Source organism: Octopus sinensis, linkage group LG7 (genome assembly GCF_006345805.1).
Source record: "Octopus sinensis linkage group LG7, ASM634580v1, whole genome shotgun sequence".
NCBI lineage: Eukaryota > Metazoa > Mollusca > Cephalopoda > Octopoda > Octopodidae > Octopus > Octopus sinensis.
In genome coordinates this window covers 34,466,225-34,491,395 of record NC_043003.1, presented here as the reverse complement: position 1 = coordinate 34,491,395, position 25,171 = coordinate 34,466,225, and the positions used below count along the sequence as shown (strand labels likewise).

At 34.3% G+C, this 25,171-nt stretch overlaps 1 protein-coding gene across 1 annotated transcript in view; it reads left to right on the top strand.

Moving 5' to 3' along the window:
- LOC115214378 (uncharacterized membrane protein DDB_G0293934) overlaps positions 1-25,171 on the top strand; it is a 321,487-nt gene that overhangs the window by 202,509 nt on the left and 93,807 nt on the right. Inside the window, exon 4 of the mRNA XM_036504395.1 lies at positions 13,157-13,256. Within this exon, the coding sequence (XP_036360288.1) occupies positions 13,157-13,256 (100 nt within the window). The remainder of the gene's footprint in view (positions 1-13,156; positions 13,257-25,171) is intronic.

Genomic DNA, 25,171 nt, shown 5'->3' with positions numbered 1-25,171 from the left:
ACACACACACACACACACAACACACACACCACACACACACACACCACACACACACACATATATATATAATATATATATTATGTATATATATATATTATAATATATATATATATAATGTATATATGCATATATACATACATATATGTACATACTTACATATATATATGTGTATATATATATGCGTATATGGGTACAGGACGTCGTAAAATGTAAACAACATGAAATACGAAGGCAAACTTAGGCATGCGAACAACGAGAGAAATAAATGGAAAACCAAGACAAGTAACATAAAGAACGACCTTTCATCTGTTGTCGGTTGTTCATCGGCTCCACATTTCGAGTAATCAACGGCAATATGAGTTTTCGAAAAATATTTGCTCCTGCGAACCAAAATAAAATTTTGGATTTGCGGAGGATCAAAGTTGGTAACAAAAACAGGACGGTGGAGACATACAACAAACCAAACGAATATATATGGATGCTGTATTAGAACAGTGAATACTGCGCTTAAAATAACCATGGACTTCTTTATAATTTATGCAATGTACTACAGTGATATTATATATCAGGAGAGGCTAAGCAAAAACTGAAAGACGAATGTTCCGCTATAAGGAGAATATCATGCAATATATTATATTCCGAAGTTGTTGTATGTCTTACATCCTTTATAGTTTTGAGGCTCTTACCATCTGATGAAACTGATGTGGTCTGTAACCAGCTTGATTTCTTCAAGATCGATGTTTTGAAGAAAAATCTGGCCTGTGGAAAGAATTGTAAGTGACAATAGTAGTGCTAAGGAAAAGTATTTGGAAGTGCTAAACCTTGAAACAGACTCCTACTCACTCAAAACTTCTGGTGAGAAATGCACAGTGCTTCTGAATGATAACAATTTCCAAACTAAAGAAGTTAAAATTCATTTCTACGGTTTCTAATCTTCCAAACGACTTAACAAGTCATTCATTTTTTTGTTCATTCGTTAATAATACGTATGGAGCAGTATTTTGGTATAGACATATTGTGCAGTCTAGTGCAATTCTTGGAATGTTCTTCACCACCACTTTTGCATTTCAAGTGTCTATTCATGTTTCAAGAGTGCTAGTTTCTCCAACTGCTATATGTGTATATATCTAAATCTTTACCTATCTATCTATCTATCTATCTATCTATCTATCTATCTATCTATCTATCTATCTATCTATCTATCTATCTATCTATCTATCTATCTGTCTATCTGTCTATCTTCTATCTATCTATCTATTATCTATCTATCTATCTATCTATCTATCTATCTATCTATCTATCTAAGTGATTGACATCTATCTTACTTGTCTGGTCCTTTAGCATTTCAGTTATTACACCTTGTGTTTATGTACATGGCTAGACTTCTACCGTTGCCCTTAAGATTGTTGGTATTGCTTTTTTGGAAGCCGAAGATGTCTAAAGGGGTGTCTACACGGAACGAAAATACAAAGCGTTATAAGAAGGAGAGTTGTGGCTTATACATTTTTTTCCCATTGTCCCTATAATTTCATACATCTGTTGCGATCTAATAGGAGAACGGTGTACATGTAATATGCTAACTTATGTTAGCTATATAAGTAACATAAGCAGGCAGAAGCAAATGGACATAGAGACAAGCAGAGACAAATAAACGGGCACAAATATAATTCTATCTATTGTACATATCAGTCTAAATAGGTCAGTCAAAATATACAAAAACAGACTCACATACAAACACACATAGATACAAAAACACACACATGGATAGACACACACACACATACATATAATAAAAATTGCTTATTCGCAATTTACAACTGAAAGACAGATATGTAAATGTCACTAAAGTGACTAAGGGCACTAGTCAGTACCAGTATTGCTAGAAATAAGAGTCAAAACAACTCACAGCCACAAGGAGGATAAGATAAATGCTTTTCGTGGCTATGAATTGTTTGGGCTCTTATTTCTAGCAATACTGGAGCTCACTAGTGCTCTTAGTGATATATATATATATATATATATAGAGAGAGAGAGAGAGAGAGAGTGTATATATATATATATATATATAATATATAAGACACTTACATATAAATGTATGCAAATATATACATATCCTTCTATCTATCTATCTATCCATCTATCTATCTATTTATGTATCTACCTACCTACCTATCTAAAACCACATGCGTGTATGAATATAGTATGCTATATATATATATATATATATATATATATATATCATACACGCACACATGCATGTGGTTTATATATAGGTAGGTAGGTAGATACATAAATAGATAGATAGAGGATAGATAGATAGATAGAAGGATATATGTATATTTGCATACATTTATATGTAAGTGTCTTATATATATATATATATATATACACTCTCTCGCTCTATCTCTCTCTCACTCTCTCTTTGTGTTTGTTTCTCTATTGAAGTGTGCATATGTTTCAATTTAGTAATGTATCTGCGTAACAGCTGTGACATGAGCACAGTTTCAGTCATTATATATATATATATATGTGTGTGTGTGTGTGTGTGTGTGTGTGTGTGTGTGTGTGTGTACGTGCTCCTGGATAAATGGGTATGTGCGTGAGCGCGCGTGTGCGTGTTTGTATTTATGTGCGTGTATTTCAAACTTACAATCACGAAATAGCCAAACATTCTTTGATATCACTGTGCAAAAAATGTCAGGTTCAAAAAAGAAGTTCAAGTTAAGCAAGACATGTTTCGGAATCAAAAAATTGTCCTGATTCTGATTCTGACCTTTATTTCTCCAGATTAGGCACCGTTTTCCTGTACCATGAACCATATGTTTTATAATATACTGCACAATATTGCGTATTGAACACAACATTGCAAATACTGAAAGTTACAAAAAACAAAACAAAAATTTAGTTTGTATAACAAAGCATATATTGGTTATGAATTAAAACCACACCTGTTAGTTTAAATAACTTTTGTCCTTCTAAGCCTCTTATGCGGAGTGTGATCTTTTTTTATAACCCAGCAGTAGTCTGCCAACATGCCAGGGTTCCATTTTCCTTTGAATCGTCGCTCCATCACTGAAATATCCTGATGGAATCTTTCGCCATGTTCATCACTCACATCACCAAGATTTTCCGCAAAAAAATCCAAATGAGACTGAAGTACATGAACTTTTAGGGACATGTTACATTCCATATGATAATGACTCGGCAGATCATTCGCAACTTGCACTTAGTCTTCTGAACGATGGTTGCCCAGGAAGTTATCGCAAACTTTCTTGAATGACTCAAATGCAAGCTTCTCTTTTCTCTTAAGATGTGTGATGGAGGTTTCAAGTACAATTTTTCGAATTTGGGGTCCTATGAAGAAATCGCCTTTAATTTTAGCTTGACTCAAGGAAGGGAACTTTTCTGCAAGATATGGAAAAGCGGAGGATTCTTTGCCCAAGGCTTTCACAAATTGCTTAAACAAACCAAGTTTAATATGCAAAGGTGGTAAAAAAAATATTCTATCACTTTTCACAAGTGGTTTGTGCATGATGTGTTTTCCTTACTCAATTTCATCTCGGATCGGCCAATCATAAGCACAGGAAGCAGCAAAAATTAGTATAGCCAAGCTGAAGGTCGTAACCATGGCCACAACCTTAAAATCTGCACAAATATGCCAGGTATGGTCATAATAATATATGCTTGTTAGAATTGCTTTCAGATTTTCATATGATTCTTTCATGGTTGTGCTATAAGCAAAGGGAACAGAAGGCAGAGTGTTACCATTGTGTAGCAGAACAACTTTGATGCTGTCCTTGGATGCATCTATGAAAAGTCGCCAGTTGGTTTTATCATATGGTATTTCCAGTTGTACAAAAAGGTCAGTGATGTCATTACAAAAGCATAAGTCATCCTTCATGGTGAATAATGCAAACAGATCCTCTGTACGTTTTATATACAGTGTTAACTTCACTCCTTTCTCATGAGGGAATACGTTCTTGAAGCCTTGATGCCAGAAACTCACTTTCTCTTTGGTTAAATAGAGATCCCATCACAAGTCATTTAGACCATCTTGAGTAAATGGTGACCACTCAGTGATCCACATAAAACATCCAAACTACTGTAATAATAATGATTATTATCATGGTTTCTCACATAGTCACAAAGCAATGCATTTTATAGAAAGAGTGGGATTGATCTAATTAATCTCAACACATAACTAATGCTTATGATATGTTTAAAGGAAAAGGGAAGTTAATGTCAGTCCCACAGAGATTTGAACTCCAAGTTGCCAGTCATAGGTTCACTACATTTCTGATAGTGATCATGAGTGAAACACTTTTAACCACTAGACCATGTACAGCTTATTATTATAGGCACACACACACATGCACACACACACACATGCACACACACACACATGCATATATTTCTGAGTGTTACTTTGTGTCTGCGTTTGACCCCACCTCATAGCTTGACAACCGATGTTGGTGTGTTTACGTCCTTGTAACTTAGCGATTCGACAAAAGAACCCGATAGAATAAGTAATAGGCTTACAAAGAATAAGTCCTGGGGTAGACTTCTTCGACTAAAAATCCTTTAAGGTGGTGCTCCAGCATGGCTGCTGTCAATAGAATACATACATACATATATATATATATATATATATATATATATATATATATATATATATATATATATATATATATATATATCAGAATATTAGATTTCTAAATATCTCATAGAGATATGTACGGTGGTGGACCGATAGAGTTGTTGTCTACTGTCAACTTAACGTGACAGTCCTGTAAGGGAATTGCACCACCGCTGTTTAGCCCTAGGAAGCATCGACGCTTCCTGTCGGCCTTGACACATTTCCTGTGTCCTTATATATTTACGAAGGGGAGTCGATAAACAGCGGTGGAGCAATTCCCTTACGGGACTGTCACATTAAGTTGACAGTAGACAACCACTCTCTCTATATATATCATTATGTAACAATTAAGGATATAATAAGGGATCTTATTAATCTTTTGACCTCGTAAAGAATCGATAATTTTGAACAATATACATTGTATAGAGGGCATTATTACACATAATGCCTTGGAGGGACAAAGTCATACTATATACTAATCATAAACTCATGATTTATAATTTGTAGTAAGACTTTGTCCTAGTGTGAGCATTTATGTGTAATAACTCATACAATTATCTATTATATGTATATAGATATAAACATCCAAAGGTTTTGCAAAAAGTATTATATTTGATTCAGTTTAAAGAGGAATTTTGTAAAATGCTATTAACTTCTTAAAAACTTTTTGAGAACCAGATAGACCGGAACCTTTTGGGAAAACGTTTTTTTATTGTGTGTATCGTGTTAAGTGCTTCTGTTGTTCAAATTTTCAAACACATGTTCTAAGGTAATCTGTATAGAGCATGTTGTTTTGGCGAAATTCTTCTTTACGTATGACATATAACCCCACATAACGTTTTTGTTTCTTCAAATTTTCAAAAATTATTTGCGATTTGTGTTCTACACACAGGTATTCATACAATTATGCAAAAACCAAAAAAAGATTTGATGCGTTATTTAAGGGCTATTTAGCTGTTATCTTTAGCACACCTTACAACCACCTCAAACCCTCCTCGTTTGCTTGTCAGTTGAAGCATTGATGTTTTTCAAAATATGTCTTTCTGTAAACGCATTCAGTGGTCTATTGCTTAGATTTAAGCCAAAATTTCGGATTGTCCTTTGTGATTTAAAAAGAAAAATTCAAAATAAAAAGAAAAAGAAAATTAACCAAAAAAATTTTTTTTTTTAATTTGAAAAATGTTAAAAATTCTTTTTTTTATTCCATGATCGTGTGAATTCCTGTGTGCAGAATACAAATTCGCAAAAACTTCTGAAAATTCGAAAAATCTAAAAAAATGTTCTGAGGGATTATATGGCGTACTTAGAGCAGATCGGCTGTTGTTTTCAGTAATGATGTCGGCTACTTCCGGTTTAATTTCGGATTTAGTATTCTTATAAATTATTCTGCTTTTTATGTTTTGTAGTCGATCATTTTCTTATTTAACTTCGGAAAAAGGAAATATTTTGAATTCTCCATTTGCATAAATATCTAGATTTCCTCTACATGGAACATTTTAAATAGATGAATCTTTTATTTGCTGTTTTTGAACTCTCACACGGCTGGGTAATTACGATCGAGTTTCTCCTATATAATTCTCATTACACTTTGGATACGTGATGCAGATGACTTTTTTTTTTTTGGTTTGTAATTTATGTTTGTATTCATCTTCAATTCCTTCCCGTTCTTGAATCAGCTGCTCGTTTCGATTACTTCACATGCTCTATAATGATGCTCCCCACACTTTATGTACATTATTTCTTTCTCCGATGTGAATCTCGCCTTTGTTAAGAAGCATTTGACATATGATTGCCGTTTTTGGATGTAGATAATTAGTGTTTCTTTAATTATTTGTCACACATTGGACGACTAATGTACAATTGCAAACTGTCTTTTGGCCGAATGTTAAGATGTGTTTTCTAGAAATGGAATATTTATATTTGAGCTTTCGTTTTCACACTCTTTATGAGTGTTTCTCCCTAAGGCAAAGATTAGGATATATAATATATATAAAAAATTACGATATATATGTGTGTGTATGTGTGTCTGTATCTGTGTGTCTATCTGTATAAAGACAGACGGATATTCCATAGTAAGACACAAAGTCGTTTCATGAGATTCAATATACTTAGTCTTAGCGAGATATTTTTCATCAAATGTGCGCAATAAATTACGATTTATTCTTTGGGCGTGTGTCATAAGTCTATACGAGAAAGAATGTCTTATCTTTAGCACATTCTCCATTACATTTAGGATGTTCATATTGAGAACATCCTAAATGTTCTCATAGGGTATTGTATAAAACAATGCCCTGTTGCTTCCGTATATAGTAATTTAGCAAATCCAGGAGTTCAATATAGACTTCTCAGAAGAGACAAATGTGTAGAAAAGCGGAAACTTTTATACTTGATTGATGAAACACTTACAACGAAAGTTTACCTCTAAGTGTTCATCATTGAATTAACTACCAACGAGCAGCCACATATATATATATATATATATATACAAAATACACACACACATATATATTATACATAATACAACAGATATGTACATATATATATATATATATATATATATATATATATAATATATATATATATATATATATATATATATATATATACATACATACATACATACAAGTACATACACGCACATACATACATATATATATGTGTGTTATATATAATATACATTAACGATTCCTTCCTGCACTTCTTTCTAATCGCCTTCTATTCTTCTTTGTTTCCTTCCTTTCTTCTTTCCTTCCTTCCTCCCTTCCTTCTAACTCCATACCTATCTACCTACTTACCTAACTAACTACATACACACTAATATGTATGCGTTTGCGCGCGTGTGTGTAAGCACATGTTTGTCCGTGTGTGCATATGTGTGCGCATTTATGCATATATATGTATATTTAGGATGAAAAGTCTGTGTGATGATGTTCGCTCCAGACTTGTACTCATTATCAGAAACTAAGGCTTAAGACACATTGGAGATCTGTTATGTACCACAGTTGCTGATTGACCTTGTAATTCAGCTACGGTAGACAGTGCAAAAACCCATTCTAACTCTGTTTGACTGCCTGTATTTATGTATCTATGTAAGTCGTAATTTCGCAGAGATAGTATTAATTTCCTACTGTGTCATCTTCCCCTTAAACCGAGGTCAACTTTGTATCTCGTTTCTAACGAAAAGCAATGAAATAAGTGACGGCGTATTTGATTCGATACAATCGACTGAAAACCTTTCAGACGGGTGACACATCGTGGCCGTGGCCCAATGAGTGAAATCAGAAAATTACACACACACACACATACATATGTACACATATATATATGTGTATATATATATATATATATATATATACGTATATAAAAAGCAACTCTCTCTCTCTCTATATATATATATATGTTTGTGTATGTGTATTTATACACACACACATACACATATATATATATATATATATATATATAGACTTATATATACAGAGATATATATACACATATATGTATATAAATATATTTATATGTGTATATATATATATATGTATATATGTGTATATATATATATATGTGTGTGTTTGTGTGTATTTATACACATACATATATACAGTATATGTATATATATACATATATACATACATATATATTTACACATAAATGTATATAGATATATTTATCTGTATATATATATATGTGTGTGTGTGTGTTTGTGTGTATATTTATCTTACGTGTTTATATATTTGCGTGTGTGCTTGTGTGTATAAGAGCTGTGCGTGTCCTATACTTGGATATAAATTGCAAAAGTTGCCTGTAGAATAAAATATGTGTATACACACACATACAAAAACTTACACGTGTGTCTTTGTATATATGTATGCCTGTATGTGCGTATATGCATACGCGTTTCTATGGTGTGCTTTTCGCGTATGTGTGTCAGTGTCGGAGTGCGTGTGTGTGTGTTTATGTGTGTGTATGTGTGTGTGTGTGTGAGTGTGTATGCATATACAATGAAGAGTCTTCTACGTTAGCGAGTGGAGACAAACTGTTGTTTTCAATGACCTCTGAATAGACAATCTATATGGCATAATATACAATACACGACACACAATACTCTTCTCTTATTCGATCGCACGGGCGGACAGCCAGGGGTGGAATGGTGGTTGGAGAGAGTGATGTACTATATAGACGTCGATTCTGGAGCGACTATAATATCATACTTCAATCGAAGACATTCAACAAGTGTCTATACCCCACCTCCATTTCTTTCTACTTGCTCACCCTCTTTTCGTTATTCTGTAAGGTTTGTATTGTGAAGGAGGAAAGGAGAGAAGGAGAGAAAGGGAGGAGAGGAAGAAACAGAGTTGAACTTAGACAGGGTAAGATGAAGAAAGAGGCAGTATTTTAGAGGAAAGGGGGATAAGAATTATGTAGCAAACATGCAAGAGAAAGAGAGAGACAGACAGCGAGAAAGAAAGAAGAAAGAAAAAAAAAAGAAAAAGAAAAAAAAAAGAAAAAAAAAAAAAAAAAAAGAAAGAAAGAAGCAGACGAAAGAAGAAGAAGATAGAGAAAGAGACAGAAGAAAAAATAAAAAAGAAACGAAGAAAGAAGAAGAAGAAAAGAAAGAAAGAAAGAAGAAAGAAAGAAAAGACGAAGAAAGAAAGAAAAGAAAAAAGAGAGAAAGTATAACGCATAGGACAATATTTAGTAAAAACGAGAAGGAAGATGGCGGGAAGTGTAATAGGAAACAAAGAGGATGTGTGATGAAAAAGAAATTCGGGGAGAGAGGAAAGAGAGCGATGATAAATAGTTAGAAAGATGTGTGTGTATGTGTGTGTGCATACAGGCACAATATATATATATTCAATATTATATATATATATATATATATATATATATATATTATATATATTATATATATATATATATATGTGTGTGTGTGGGTGTGTGTGTGTGTGTTGTAAATAGTAAGTATATATATGTATATATATATATATATATTCTATATATATATATTATATATTATATATATATATATATATAATAATATATAATATATATTATACTTATATAGGCATATATATATTGTATATATATATGTGTGTATATAGTATGTATATATATATATATATATATTGTCTATCAAGACAGACGGGGATAAAGATATATATATATATATATATAAGACGCATTGTGTCATATATATTTACATATATCTATGTACCATATAAATATAGAATTATGTATATATGCTTGTATGTATGAATGTATATATATATATATATATATATATATATATATATATATACGCACACACATACACATGCACACACACCTGTATATAGCACAGAAAGACATATAAATATATATATATATATATATATATATATATATATATATAGATATATACCAATATTGTTAGGCTGGTCGTTATGTTTTGTAGGTGCTTAAATAAACAGGAGGGAGAGAAAAGGATAGAAGAGAGGTAAAGGAGAAAAGGTAGGGGGAGACAGACAGACAGAAATAGTAACAGAAACGGAGAGACAAAACATTGTTCCTATAATGTCACAAGACACTACTGCTGGTTTATTTTCAAGGGTACTCTTCTTATTGATAACAGAAGACCTCGCTTGTAGCTTGGCAATATGAAACAGTTCTTTGGCGAAAGGAAAAGTGTGGTGGCGATGAAACGGCGAAGTTGCTACTTCTGCTGTTGTTGTTTGCTGCTGCTGCTGCTGGCTGTAATGCTGGTAGTTGAAGTTGTGGTAGTGGTAGTGGTAGTGGTGGTGGTGTGTATGTGTTGAGGATTTTGTGCTTTCGTTTGTTGTCCTCAGTCTTTTCTATCGATTTTAGTATTTTTTTTTATATATTTCATTTCAGGATTTCCAAAAAAAAAAAAACCTCTTTATGCTAGTGCTGCTGTTGATGTTGTTTTCTTTTACTTAATCTTATTCTGATCTTTTGTTGTTGATTCTGTCTCGATTAGTTAGCACAGACTCAATATATAAAGGCATGGAAGGCGGCGAGCTGGCAGAAACGTTAGCACGCCGGGTGAAATGCGTAGCCGTAATTCGTCTGACGTTACGTTGTGAGTTCAAATTCCGCCGAGGTCGACTTTGCCTTTCATCATTTCGGGGTCGATAAATTAAGTACCAGTTACGCACTGGGGTCGATATAATCGACTTAATCCGTTTGTTTGTCCTTGCTTGTCCCCTCTATGTTTAGCCCCTTGTGGGTAGTAAAGAAATATATATAACGGCATGGTTTTGTGGTTAAGAAGTTTGCATTGTAACCATGTAGTTCTGCATTCGATCCTACGCTACAGAACCTTGGGTACATATCGGATCTATTGCAAGCTCTGTGAAACGAATTGTGTTGCTGGGAGTCTGTCAGAGGGACTGTAGATTGTTTTTAGGGAGTAGATTTAATATCACCTCCTGTCCTTTTGTTATCTTTGACGTCGTCTGCCCTGCTCTGAGCACTAGAATTAGCCCTTTAGTATCAGGATCATTGAGAAACTCTTGAGTTTCTTATTGACAACAGAAGACCATCACGCTTGTCGCTGGTTAATATGAAAGAGAAAGAGTTCTTTGGTGGAGGGAAAATGTGGCAGTGATGAAACCGCAAAGCCGTTACTGTGATGCTAGTGATAGAAGTACTGGAGTGGTGATGGGCTACTGAGCCATTTCTAAACTATAAAAAGAAAACAAAAATTACAAAGATATCTGGAGGCTACAAAAAATCTTGGAGATTCACAAAATATATGATTTTGACAAAAATAGAATATTATAAATACGCTAAGAATTCTGCGTGCAAACTGGGTTTATAACACTGTTTTAAAATACAGCTGAAGCAGTTTGTCTTACATCAGTAATGTCCTAATTAATGATAATTTAACATATCAGCATTGTTTCCTTTCTTTCTTTCTTTGTTGTTTTGACTATATTTTCTTTATTGATGTTGATACGACATTTCGATCAGTATTCTCTCTTCTCATCTTCGGGTAATATTCCTGAGTTACGCTACGAAATAAGCTTGTAATCTTTTACATAAGTCGCTGCTCTACATGGTCAAAGAGAATCGGAATATTTTTGCTGCTATTCTGATAGATCAAACCATTTTAGTTAAAAGGCATCTGTCAACTTTACATGTTAAATCCCCAGGGAATTACTCAATTTTTTTCCTCTCCATATGATGTTTCACGAGAGTAATCTTTTGTTTCTTAAACAAGTTCATGCATATTATATGTGTGTGTGTGTGTGTGTGTGTGTGTATACAGATATTCATATATATATATATATATATATATTTATATATGAATATCTGTATATACACACACCACACACACACATATATATATATATATATATATATAGACACATACATATTTGTATCTATGTCTTAATGCTTATTATCTCTACGTTTCCGTATGTGGGTGTAATTTTTTTTTTTTTTTTCATAAAGAAAAGAAATATGTTCAATACTCTATTCTCGCTGTCTATTTTGGGATGATAATCCAACCATTGCGCCTTAGGAACTGTTTTCTGCTACGTTTCAATTCATACTCACAGGTGTGTATGTGAATTGCGTATGTGCACGAGCACGCGTACTTGTATATATATATATATATATATATATATATATACATACATATGTGTGTAGGTATGTGCCCGCGCTTATGTGTGTAAATGTGCGTGTGCGTTTATTGACGTTTGTGTGAATGTTTGTAGGTATCTGTGTTTTTGTTTATATCTGATTGCATTATATAATCATAAATGCATACATATTTGCATATGCCTACATATACACACACACACAAAGGCATACATATAGGTAAGTATGTAACCACATCTATAAATTTGTGTGTGCGTGTGTGTGTGTGTGTGCACTTATGTGCTCACAACTTTCTGTTTGTATTACTCATTGTGTAGGTATGTCTATGTGTGTTTTGGGTGTGTGTGTGTGCGAAAGAGGGCATATGTGTGCTTATGGGCTCACAAATTTCTGTTTCTATTACTGATTATATAGGCATGTCTATTTGTGTTTGTGAGTGTGTGTGTGTATGTGTGTGTGTGTGTGTGTGTGCGTGTGTGTGTGTGTGTGTGTGTGTGTTGTGTGTGTGTGTGTGTTTGTGTTTCGGAAACCCTATCGTATACTGATGCTAGTTAGAGACGCATTTGTCTGATTTGCTTTTGACGATGTGCATTATGTTACACCTCGGGGGTGTGGCAATATGAAAGGAAACGGATCTCACAAAATAAATGTCTGTTCTTCATCTTATTTTCTATAACATTGCCTCCAAGTCATATTAATATATAAAAACTGGTTAAGTTTTTTGCTTTCATATTTATCAACGTACGACGTCGCTTTACTAAGGGCGAGCATTGTAAATCCGAAATTTTAGTCACATTTTAAGACTGTCGGTAGTATCTTGAAATAAACTGAGAACACTGGAAACGTTACTCTAAATAATATCCCTATGCCCCTCTCTCTTTCGCAAGTCACATCAAATTCACTTCCTCTCTATTACAGGAAAGTTTATCAAGTGGTGAGAGTGAGATGAGCACCGAAAGGACCCCATCACCTACTCCGAACGAGTGCAACAGTCCAAAACTGTTGGAAAACATTAAAGGTAAGGCTATTGGTGAACAACCCTATTTCTAATTTTACTTTGTTTTCTTTTTTCTCAATTATATTTTTCTCTCTTTTTCGTTTTACTTTGCCTCTTGGTGTTGTATTTTCTTTATTTTTAACTGCAGTGGAGAAGAACAACTTTTTGTATTACTAATTCGTTGACTATTCCTGGAAACAAATCGGTCTCCCTTATTATGGGAGAGTGACAAATGTAATGCACACTGGTTTTGTTCCCCCGTTTATAAATAAAACAGGGAGCTGTAATATAAAAAAATAAAAATAAACGTATATACATTTCCGTCAATTTGTTTTTATACAGGTATATAATCGGAGATGATGTATGCTTGATTATTTTCTTTTATCTTACCGGAGAATAGACAGAGCTTATATTCCATTGGAAATCTCATTTGCATTGGTGGAGTGCGATGTTTGGAACTGTTGATGTTTGTATAGTATAAAGGAAAATTACATAAACGCATTCTGATCACAAGCCATTATATGTTCGTGCATCTGTTTGTACTTGCACTTGTGGGAATGCTTGTTAGTACTATCAGTTCTACCACAGATGCGCGAGCTTAACCTTTCCATTCGAGATCTTTTGTATTCAGGTTAATATTTGATAAAATTACGCAGATACACAGGGAGTTTACAGAATGAGGAAATTCACCTTTACAGGTATGCATGCAATGGTAGTGTTAGTTGTGAACGCAATTTGAGCTAATAGGCTCTATGAGACTTCCTAAGATTTGAAGAATAGAATGCTTGGATGGACATTAGTATAATTAATACACACCTTGTATGAGTGTCAATTAATGTTTGGTAAGAACTCATGAATATAGATGGATTTTCTCGCGACTGTTGCTGTTAACGGAAAGTTTAGTTCACGGATGAAAGATTGGATTATAGAGTATGTAACGAAATATATATGCCTCAATGCTCAAGGTGCGGGTTCTTAAAGGTTGTTGCATAAATTCTGTTTCATGATAATGAGCACAAACTCACCTCTTGGAGTGGCTACTAGGCAATCACAGATTAAGCTTGTACATAATATTTATGATAGATCAAATGAGGCATGCAAAATTTAATGTATCTATACCAGATTTTGTTTGATTTACATAAATTAGATTTAAGTTCAGAGATATAGAAAATGGGGAGATGGATTGTGAAGGAGAGAGAGATGTGTAAAGTACGTTAATATATTACAATAGTGAACACATTTCTTGCTTATCAAAGCCTATGTGTGTTAAACAGTTAGCACAACCTAAGATAAGTGTACACACACACACACACCACACACACACACACATGTATGTATATGTTGTATGTGTACATGTAATTTTAAAATCTTCATCATCACCATCATCATCCTTCTGTACCATACTCCACCAGGGTCTCACTCAATGACTATGTTGTTACTTTGTGTTAGAGTGGACGTGGTTGTCACGGAGAAAAAGGGTTGCTCTTAAATTCCCTACTGCTCACTCCTTCTCAGAGTGCACTGCAATCGATTCTGAGAGAGAGATGAGGAATAGGCGCCAATATTTGGCTCGTGCTTTATCATATCGTCACTGAATGAACAAATGGCAAAGTTGATCTCTGCAGGATTTGAACTTATAATGCAAAGAGCCAGAATGAAAATTTAAAAAAAAAAAAGAGAGAAAAATAAACCAGAGAAAGCAATTTGTCCAACGTGTTAACGTTTCTACCGGATGTCTTTGTACCTTGATACCATATAAATACACTCACGCGCACGCGCACACACACACACACACACATACACAAACACACGCACACACACACACCACACACATACACAAACACACGCACACACACACACACACGCACGCGCACACACGCGCCCCACACACACACACCGTATGTGTGTATATGTCTAAATGCGTAGGAAATTTGCATTATGAAATTAGCACATGAGAAAATCGATGAAATTGCTTTTTCTATATTTTTTTATATATTTGTCTTTGTTCCATTCACCCCCGCTCTCTTATGAATATTTTATATGCTTCTTTTGAAGAAACTAAACTGCTCTTTGCTCAGGATACTCTGATATAATTCTCTCTCTCTCTCTCTCTCTCTCTCTCTCTCTTTCTTTCTCTTTCTCTCTTTTTGTTTCGTATTTTTTGTGGTTGTGGCGGTGGGGTTATGTTTGTCCTAATTCTGCCCTTTATTAAGTTTTGTTTGTTTATATTTTAATAAGGCCTGTCATATTTAATTGGTGCGACAATGGGAAGGGGAGGTAAGCTTAATTTAACATTATAGTTGCTGCTAAGTTGCGTACACTACAATAAATTGAACACATGACTGAAATTTATGAAATAGGCACTAGATTACCTCCCCCAACCCCTTTTTTATGATAGTCGATTCATAATAACACTTTAGTACTTGACTGCTACTGTATTTTATCAATATCAGAAGGATGAAATTTTACGACACACACATAAAAAACCTATAATAAAAATTTCTAACAAGACCAGAAATTTGGAATAAGAGAAACAATCTATAACATCGACCAGGTTCTTGAATGACCCCTTTAATTTATAGATCCTAGGAGAATAAAATCCAAAGCAGATTTTGGCGGAATTTCAACATAGAATGTAAAGCAGCAAAAGACATTTCGGAAGGTATTTTGTATAACACTGTAATAATTCCACCAATCAAATAATGATAGTCGTTTCTGATTTAGGCAAAAGACCAGCAATTTTAAGAAATGATTTTAGTCGATTACATCGAACCAGTGCTGATACAATATTGTGCCTGTCCAGGAGGGGAAGAGATATAAAGTTGACATCAGGCGGATATGAAATCAAAGCCTAAACAATCACAAAAAATAGCATGTCATTTTATTCGACGCTCTAATATTCTATTAATTAATTACCTTAATATTGGCTTCAAATTTTGGTACAAGGCCATCACTTTGGGAGAATTATCTCAGTCAATGTATCAACCCCAGTATATGATTGGTACTTTATTTTATCGACTCTGAAAGAATGAGAGGCAAAATTTACTCCAATTTGAACTCTGGATATAAAGGTTCGGAAGAAATACCACAAGGCAATCAGCCAATCCACAGCAATAATGATAATGATAATGATGATAATAATAATAATAATAATATAATAATAATAATAATAATAATAATAATAATAATAATAAATGCCCTGATGCAGTACCAGGCAGTGGTTCTCATGGCTTCTGATCTTAACTGATTGGAAGTGTTATCATGTACATTGTTTTGTCTTGGTATAAAAGATGGGCTACAGCAAATATTCTGCTCAATACCACAGATTTGCTTGTCAGTTGGTTTGACCTTAACCAGTTGAGCATGCCCCTTAGTGGCTGACGATATGTGCATCTCTGATCACGAGCAGAAGTAGTGGGGGAGCATCATAGCCATGTGTTGAGAGGGATTCTTTGGGGTTTGAATAGTTCACCTCTGGAAACATGGGTGGTTCTTTCAACATCCTTAAACAACCCTTATTCAGGGACCGTTTGAGCGGGATGGGCTACTCAACCTGAATAAAATTCTAACTGGGCCCCACCTGCAAGGTCATGTGCTGTTTATCTTAATATGAGATCACCATGTCGCGCACATATGGTTGTGATGCATGTGCCTGGTGTACCTTTATCAGACGGGTACTCATGATGGGTATATTGGGCTTCGTATATTTTACCCCAGTGTCACTTTGATGGCATGAACTGCTCTCTCACTCAATAATAATAATAATAATTTATTCTAATTTGGGCACAAAACCAAAAATTATTGAGGGAAGGAATTGATATGATAACATACAGCTCAGTACTTGACTGGTACTTTATAAACCTGGAGTGGTGAACTATGTACTTGACCTCAACGGTATTTGAACTCAGAATGTTAAGAGAAGGAAGAAATACCACAAAGTGTTTTTCCTAAGCCTTATCGATTCTTCCCTCTCGACGCCTTCATGATTGTTTTCAACTTAGACACAAGGCCAGCAGTTTTGAAGTGAGGTGATTTGTCAATACCATTGACTTCAGTACTTGACTTGTACTTTATTTTATTCACCGCGCCTTCGTTGTCTTTGACGAGATTGGGACTCAAAACAAATACCGTAAGGCGTTTTCTAACTCACTAATGGTTTTACCAATACACCGCCATGATGATAATAATAATAATAATAATAATAATAATAATAATAATAATAATAATAATAATAATAATTTATCTGTTAATAGATATACCTGTCCCACAAGATCAAAATGTCTCAAGAAAGGAATACGAAAAGCTTTCCCACTATAAAACCTGCAAATTGAAATCACAAAAGTGTGTAAAACTAGTACAACGATAATGCCAGTAGTAATTGGTGCGTTGAGAATGATAAAGAAGGGAGCTGAGAAGTATATTATGCAATTCCCTGGTAACCCCAATATCCGTGAAGTACAAAAGATAACTTTGATGAGTACAGCCCATATACTACGGAATGCACTCTCCATCTAAAATGAACTAAATGTGGTGATAATTTTAGCATGCGTAGCAAAACAAAAGTGCCCTTGCTACTCTTGGCCGTCGGAGGAGCCTGGTCCTAAGGTAGCTGAAATAAAGTTATAATGAAAGGAAACCACAATTAATAATAATAATAATAATAATAATAATAATAATAATAATAATAATAATAATATAATAATAATAATAATAATAATAACAACAATAATGATAATACAAGTCCCAAAAATTGTGAAGACGATTGATTAATACTAGACGGTTCTATTAACGAAGTACATGGTTTATTCATGGGCTGTATACGTGGTTTCTTGACCTAAGAGAAAACAGCAAACAAATAAGACCGTTCTGTCTTAATATGAAAGAGCACACCCCCCTCTCTCTCTATCTATCTATCTATCTATCTCTATCTATCTCTATCTATCTATCTATCTATCTATCTCTATCTATATCTATCTATCTATCTATCTATCTTCTATATATATATATATTATATATATATATATATATATATATTATATATAATATATTCTATCTATCTCTATCTATTCCCCTCTCACTCTTGAAAGAAAAGGGAAAGAAAATTGTTGATTGCGATTTGAACGTCTTTGATCTTCAGCTGATAATGGACTAAAAAATTAGAATGGTTTATTCTGGCTTGATCATTCTGATGATAAACTAGTATGAAGAAATTAAACGTATATTTCGCCAACCAATACAAAGGTACATTATCGTGTTCACTCAACCTGTTAGAAATAGCATGCAGTTAAATCCCTCGCAAATCATTTCCTAGAGTCCTACAAAATGGAATGACACGTTGGATGATATAGTCCTAGATATACAATACCTGGAGAGAAAATACGGGATTGAAAGACTTTGATCATTAGTCTAATCAATCAGTTAAACCTGGCGATAAACAGCAATATATATTTCGCTTTGAGTTAGGTTTCTACTATTTCCAGAAAGGCATGCACACCACGATGTCTCCTTTGCTTACTATTGCAAAGATGTAAATCAAAATTGATAAGTGCAACCGTGTTGAATTTTCTTTGTTGATACTATTGCTGTTGATGATGATAATGACGACGATAATGATGATGATGTTTGTGATGGTGGTATTTTCTTTAATGATAAACAGGTGATCGTGTTTCATTTGACGTACTTTACGACATCTCATAAAATATCCTTCTAGTTACTGGAACACAAACCATTCCAATTATTTTTGATATTGATTTTTGTTTGTATATTTATATAATCTTCGTAACGCTTTTATTCTTTTTCAGTTATAGTTTTTTTTTTTACTTAATATATATCTCTAGTTACCTTTAAAAAAAAAAAACTCCAACCGTTGTGAGTATTTTAATACCAACGAATATTTGTGATCTCACATTTTATAATATCACCAACAGGCATTATGTTATTTTGGAGATATACCTCAACCGTTTCATATAATAATTAATGTCCGGAAAACTAATGAAGTAAAATAATGCTGTCAATTGTTTCTGTCGTAAAAAATATTTTAACCCGGTCTCATTCATTTACAAATATGTCTCTAAATTTACAGCCTATTGTCTTTCATTCATAAATGAATACGAAAATGCCTTACTATACTGTTGTTTTTGTTATTGTTTCGCACCATGTCAAAGCTGACATGCGATGTAAAGTATTCCAGCTTGAGCATCTAATCTTTTTATAAGAATGTATCGTTTTTGAAGCAACGGTGCATGATTTGAGAGAAACATTGCTGCTATCTCTAGAATACCGATTGAGCACGTGGAGGTACTTCAATATATTTATTAAAAGTATGAATCTGAGGAGCAGTACTATTCTGCTTGCAAACTTGTCGATAACTCCATAAAATACCTCTTTAATGAGCAATGATTTTGTCCGGTCTCATACCATCAAACAGATGAAATAGCTTTCACCTAAATCAAATTTCGGTCTGTACTGAAACTAAGTACAACTCTTAAAAGTAAAGCAGTACATGCACCCCATCACACACATGTACTTTAGAAGTGCCATTTGCTAAATACAATGCATTAGATGTATTTCGCTTCAGTTTTATTATAAATCAATTGGGTAATTAGTAAACAAGCAAATAGATGATAAATGAATGAACTGTTTGTAAAAGTTCTTTCGTCACAGCTTGAGATCTTATCGTTGCCGATGTACATCCTCGTGCATCATCTGCGCGACACAACACATCTATTGTTTTCTTGCAAAACGAAAACCAAGTAACACATGCCATACTATATATGTGAATTATTTATATACCATTACTAGCTGTATTTTAACAAAATTGTGTTTATTTCTCACTGTATATGTATGTATGAGTGTGTGTATGTATGTATGTATATATGTATGCATGTTGATATATATATATATATATATATCAGTGTTCCGCAATCGGTATGCTGCTGCTCATTGGTGTGTTACGAGACGATGCTATGTGTGCCGCACTATAACCTGAGTATAATTTTTTTTCCTATACTTTTAACTATATTTTTAGTTCAGGTGTGCCGCCGAATTTTGAAAAGAGTATAAGTGAGCCGCAAGTGAAAAACATTTGCGGAGTACTGCTATATATATATATATATATATATATATATATACATACACGCTAATATGTAAAGTTACACAAACACACACACACGCACATATGCATATACACAAACATTTATACACATGTATGTGATTGTAAGTGTGTGTGTGTGTGTTCGTCTGACGAAATTTTGTAGTTACCGTCTATAAAATTTCAAAGTATTTTCACAACCCAACAGTAGAAACAATGAAACATAGTAATACGTGATTAGCAACTTCTTAACCATGCGAGTTAGGTAGCACACCTGCACATTATGACACGAAAGTTTACAACTTCGCATTTAGTTTATTTGAGCGACCAGATAAAAAGAAAACAGTTTCTAATTTAGGCGCAAGGCTAATAACTTTTTATGGGTGAAGTTAATCAAAACTATGGATTTCAGTGTGAGTGTATTTTGTCAACTTTTGAAGGATGAAAGGTAAAGTTTTCGCAGGCAGGATTGAAACACTGAACATAGAGAGCCGGATCAAATTCGGTGAAACATTTTCATACACACACACATACACACACACACACAAACACACACACACACACACGCACATACACACGCACATTCACATATATATCTCTATCCATCGTCTTTGTCCACTATTCGTGAGAGAATGTGAGGGTAGCGCCCTCAGGTATCCATATCACCCCGCAATTTCCATCTCATTACACTTGCTGGCTGGACTCGTGAGTGTGACTAACTGAAACTATGGATGTCCAACTATCTCATTCTGAGTATATTCCTAGATCTCCAACCGGTTGGCCCGTTCTGAATAATCCGTTTTTCTTGCGAAATTCTAATCGGTCCTAACACCGGAGCTGTGACATCTCGATGCGAAGTGGGGGCTTGATCTAGAGAAACTCCTGATCACCGAGTTATGCACCCTGTTGAATAGCGTTATTCCACAACACATGATGTGTTTGTGTGTGTGTGTGTTGTGTGGTGTGTGTGTGTAATCTCTAATTTAGTGAAAAGGCCAGCAACTTTAAGGGCGGACTGCGGGTGTACACTATAACCTGATAGATTAATTCATCCACCCCGGTGGATTGAAATGCAAAATTGACCTCAGTGGGATTTGAGTTCAGAACGTAAAGCGTCGGAACAATAACCACCAGGTATTATTGCCATATTGTATCAATTTTGTCTGCTCGCTGCCATGGAAACAAAAAATAACAAACGATTAGGAATAAAAATGAAGTCGTCCATAATAAGTTTAGAGGGATGAAAACTTCCTTCGAATGAAATATGCCACTTGAGTCCTCAATAAAGATGTGATTGTTATGTTCCACTGCAAACTCATTCTCTGATAATGAGTTGTAATCTACATATTTTGGTCTCAAGAGGTGTTGAACGAGAGTAAGAAATGTGCTAATCCTGAAGGGGAAATGTCGTAGTGATGACGATGGCGACTGGTTGTAGATTCAGACATGTAAATTTCTCCTTGTCAAATTGTGAAATCATTTCACATAAACATAAATTCATGTATAAATGCACACATAAAGACACACACACACACACACATACACACGCACACACACAATAGCCATATATAGATACAGGCACATGTGTCTATATTTATGTGAATATCTGTCTATCTATCTTTCTATCTTTCTATATAGTTAGTTATATTTATGTTTTATGTACATATATACATATATATATATTATATATATATATATATATTATATATATATATATATATATATGTAGATACAATAACACGCTAACAAAGACACAGACACACACACACACACACACACACACACACACACACACACACACAAACAAACAAACAAACATGCAAACAAACAAGAAACAAACAAATTCTAATACTTTGATATTCGAGTCTTACTTATAGGGCACGCCAGGCTATTTTCTCACGGCACAGTCCACTTTCCTGTTCAAGACCATTTTCAAAGGTGAATTTTCACCAAAATCACAAAAGCCATTGTTACTAATATTCAGCCGGTCTCTCGAAGACTTGTTTGTCAAAAACTGTCACAGAAATAGTCTCTTTTTTTTTTGTTTTGTTTTCTATTCATTTACGTATTTGTTTCTTTGTGAGAGTGTAAGATTTGTTTATCTAATTCTCATTTCTCTTTTCCTCTCTCTCTCTCTCTCTCTCTCTCTTCTGTCAGTCTTTATATTTGGCTGAATAACTATCTCTTTCTTGTCCAGACTCTAAACACCAACCAACTTTCTCTCTTTCTCACCTCGGTTTTTTTTTTTTTTTTTTTTGGTTGACTCTCCCCGCTATCCCAGTACCGTTCTAATACCCGTTGTCAACGAATATTTTTCTCTCACAATCTCAGGATTTCTGTCTCTATTCTTATTTTGCCTCCACCCTCATTCTATTGTTATAGCACCCTTCTTATATATTGTGTAAGTCTAATGTTTTTCCACCTCTCTTTATCTCTGTCTCTGTCTCTTTCCGCTGATGTAATTGTCTGTGTATGCCTGCGTCTACACGTACATACTTACATATTACATGCACACTTACACACATAAATGTATATAAATGTCTATGTCTGTCTTTCTATCTATCTATCTATCTATCTATCTATCTATCTATCTATCTATCTATCTATCTATCTATCTACGCACGCACATGTATAATAATAATAATAATAATAATAATAATAATAATAATAATAAAATAATAATAATAATAATAATAATAATAATAATAAAATCCACGGATAGAATTTCTAAATATTTTATGAATGTATGTACATATGTGTGGATGACTAGCTATCGCTGTATGTCCATTTGTGATGCGGCCGTCTGTATGCGCGCGTGCGTGTTCTTGTGTGTGTGTGTATGGGCGCGCGCGCGCGTGTGTATAGCGGGTAAGTGACTGAAGTGAAATGATAGAGCTAAAGGGAAGTGTTTGGTAGCTCCGCTTCTCATTCTGAGTTCAAATCTCACCTTCCATCATTCGGAGGTAAACAATACGAACATTATTCTCGATGGAATCGACTAGGTCCGAGAATCTGGTGTCCTAAAATGAGGACTGTGCAAACACTGTGGCTTCTTCGTAGAGTCAGCAGATGCTTACTCATTTAAACAACTCTATCTTCTGGGTGTACCTGTTGGAGTCAGGTGAATAAACATGCTATCTGATATCTCTTTAGTATTTATTTGTAGTTAATCTAAATACGACGCGTCTATGACATGTAAAAGGGCTCCGAAGCAAATTGAAACACGTCGTTGTTCATTAAAGAATCAAAAATCTAAATCATCAAATCCCGTTCAAAATCTAGTCATTTCACAATTCCGAATATCTTTATAGACATTTTGGTCTTACTTTAAATTTAGTTACTTAACATGTTATTAAACCATGTCCTTGAATAACACACACACACACACACACACTCAAACATATTCACACAAACGAAGATAGACATGCACGCAAACACCCACACACAAGCCCGCAAAAACACACATGCACGCGCAATGGTACCAGCGCATGGTTAAGAAGTTGGTTTCTCAAGCACGTGGCTTCGAATTCAGAACCACAATAGCATCTTGCGTAAGTGTCTCCTAATAACCCTCGGTCAGATTCATTCACAAACTTGTGAGTAAATTTAGAAGAACTGCGTAGAATCCCAACATAGATATCTGTTATCTGTATGTATGTTTGTATGTCTGTTCGTACCTGCATACGTATGTATGGACGCGTGCATATGTATGTATATATATATGTATGTATGTATGTATGTATGTATGTATGTATGTATGTATGTATGTATGTATGTATGTATGCATATATTATGTGAGTAAGCGTGTGAGTGAGTGAGTGAGTGGCTGAGAGAGAGAGAGAGAGAGTATTTCTTTATTCACATAAGGTTGAGAAAAAGAGGGGACAATACGGGGACAGACAAAGCAAACATTGGGGTCAGGGTATCGAATGAGACGAAACGTATGAATAAATAACCAATTAAAATATATACATTTAAATGAGAATGAGTGATTAAGAAAAAATAAAGTGAGGACGCGGTTGACCCCACAAACCACATACTCACACTGAAGACTTTGCTTTCTCCTTTTTTACATTCTCGATTAAACAGGTTCTTTCACTCGCTTGTGTGCAGTCCTATAACATAACTATTTCTTTACTACCCACAAGAGGCTAAACACAGAGGGGACAAACAAGGACAGACAAACGGATTAAGTCGATTATATCGACCCCAGTGCGTAACTGGTACTTAATTTATCGACCCCGAAAGGATGAAAGGCAAAGTCGACCTCGGCGGAATTTGGACTCAGAACGTAACGGCAGACGAAATACTGCTAAGCATTTCGCCCGGTGTGCTAATGTTTCTGCCATCTCGCCACCTTATAGTCCTATAACAGTCCTATAACATAACCAAACAGCTCGTGAAGAATATACCGATAAAATGAATACGAGTTTAAAATATGTACTTGGGTAGACTTGATTGACCGAAACCTTCTACGTTTTGTCCTAGCGTAACCGCTGTCTAATGACAACAAGTATGAAAATATACACAGCAATGCCACCATGATCATTATCATCACCATCATCACCATCATCACAATCGCTGTTATTTCGCTTTCCTCATGATTTCGATTAAACTTCGATTGTGTCGAATCTGTATTAGATATTATTAGGTATGCAAATGTGTCTTTGTTTTGCTTTTTGTTGTTTTTTTTTTTTTTTTTCTAAGATGCTTATGCTTAGATTTGTTACAATGAATAATAAAGTGAGTACAAAGGAAACCTGACCTCTGAAATAAGTTCCATCTGTTTACTTAATATCACTGAGACACAAAACTACAATAAGTAGCTTATTCTCAAAGTGCGCGT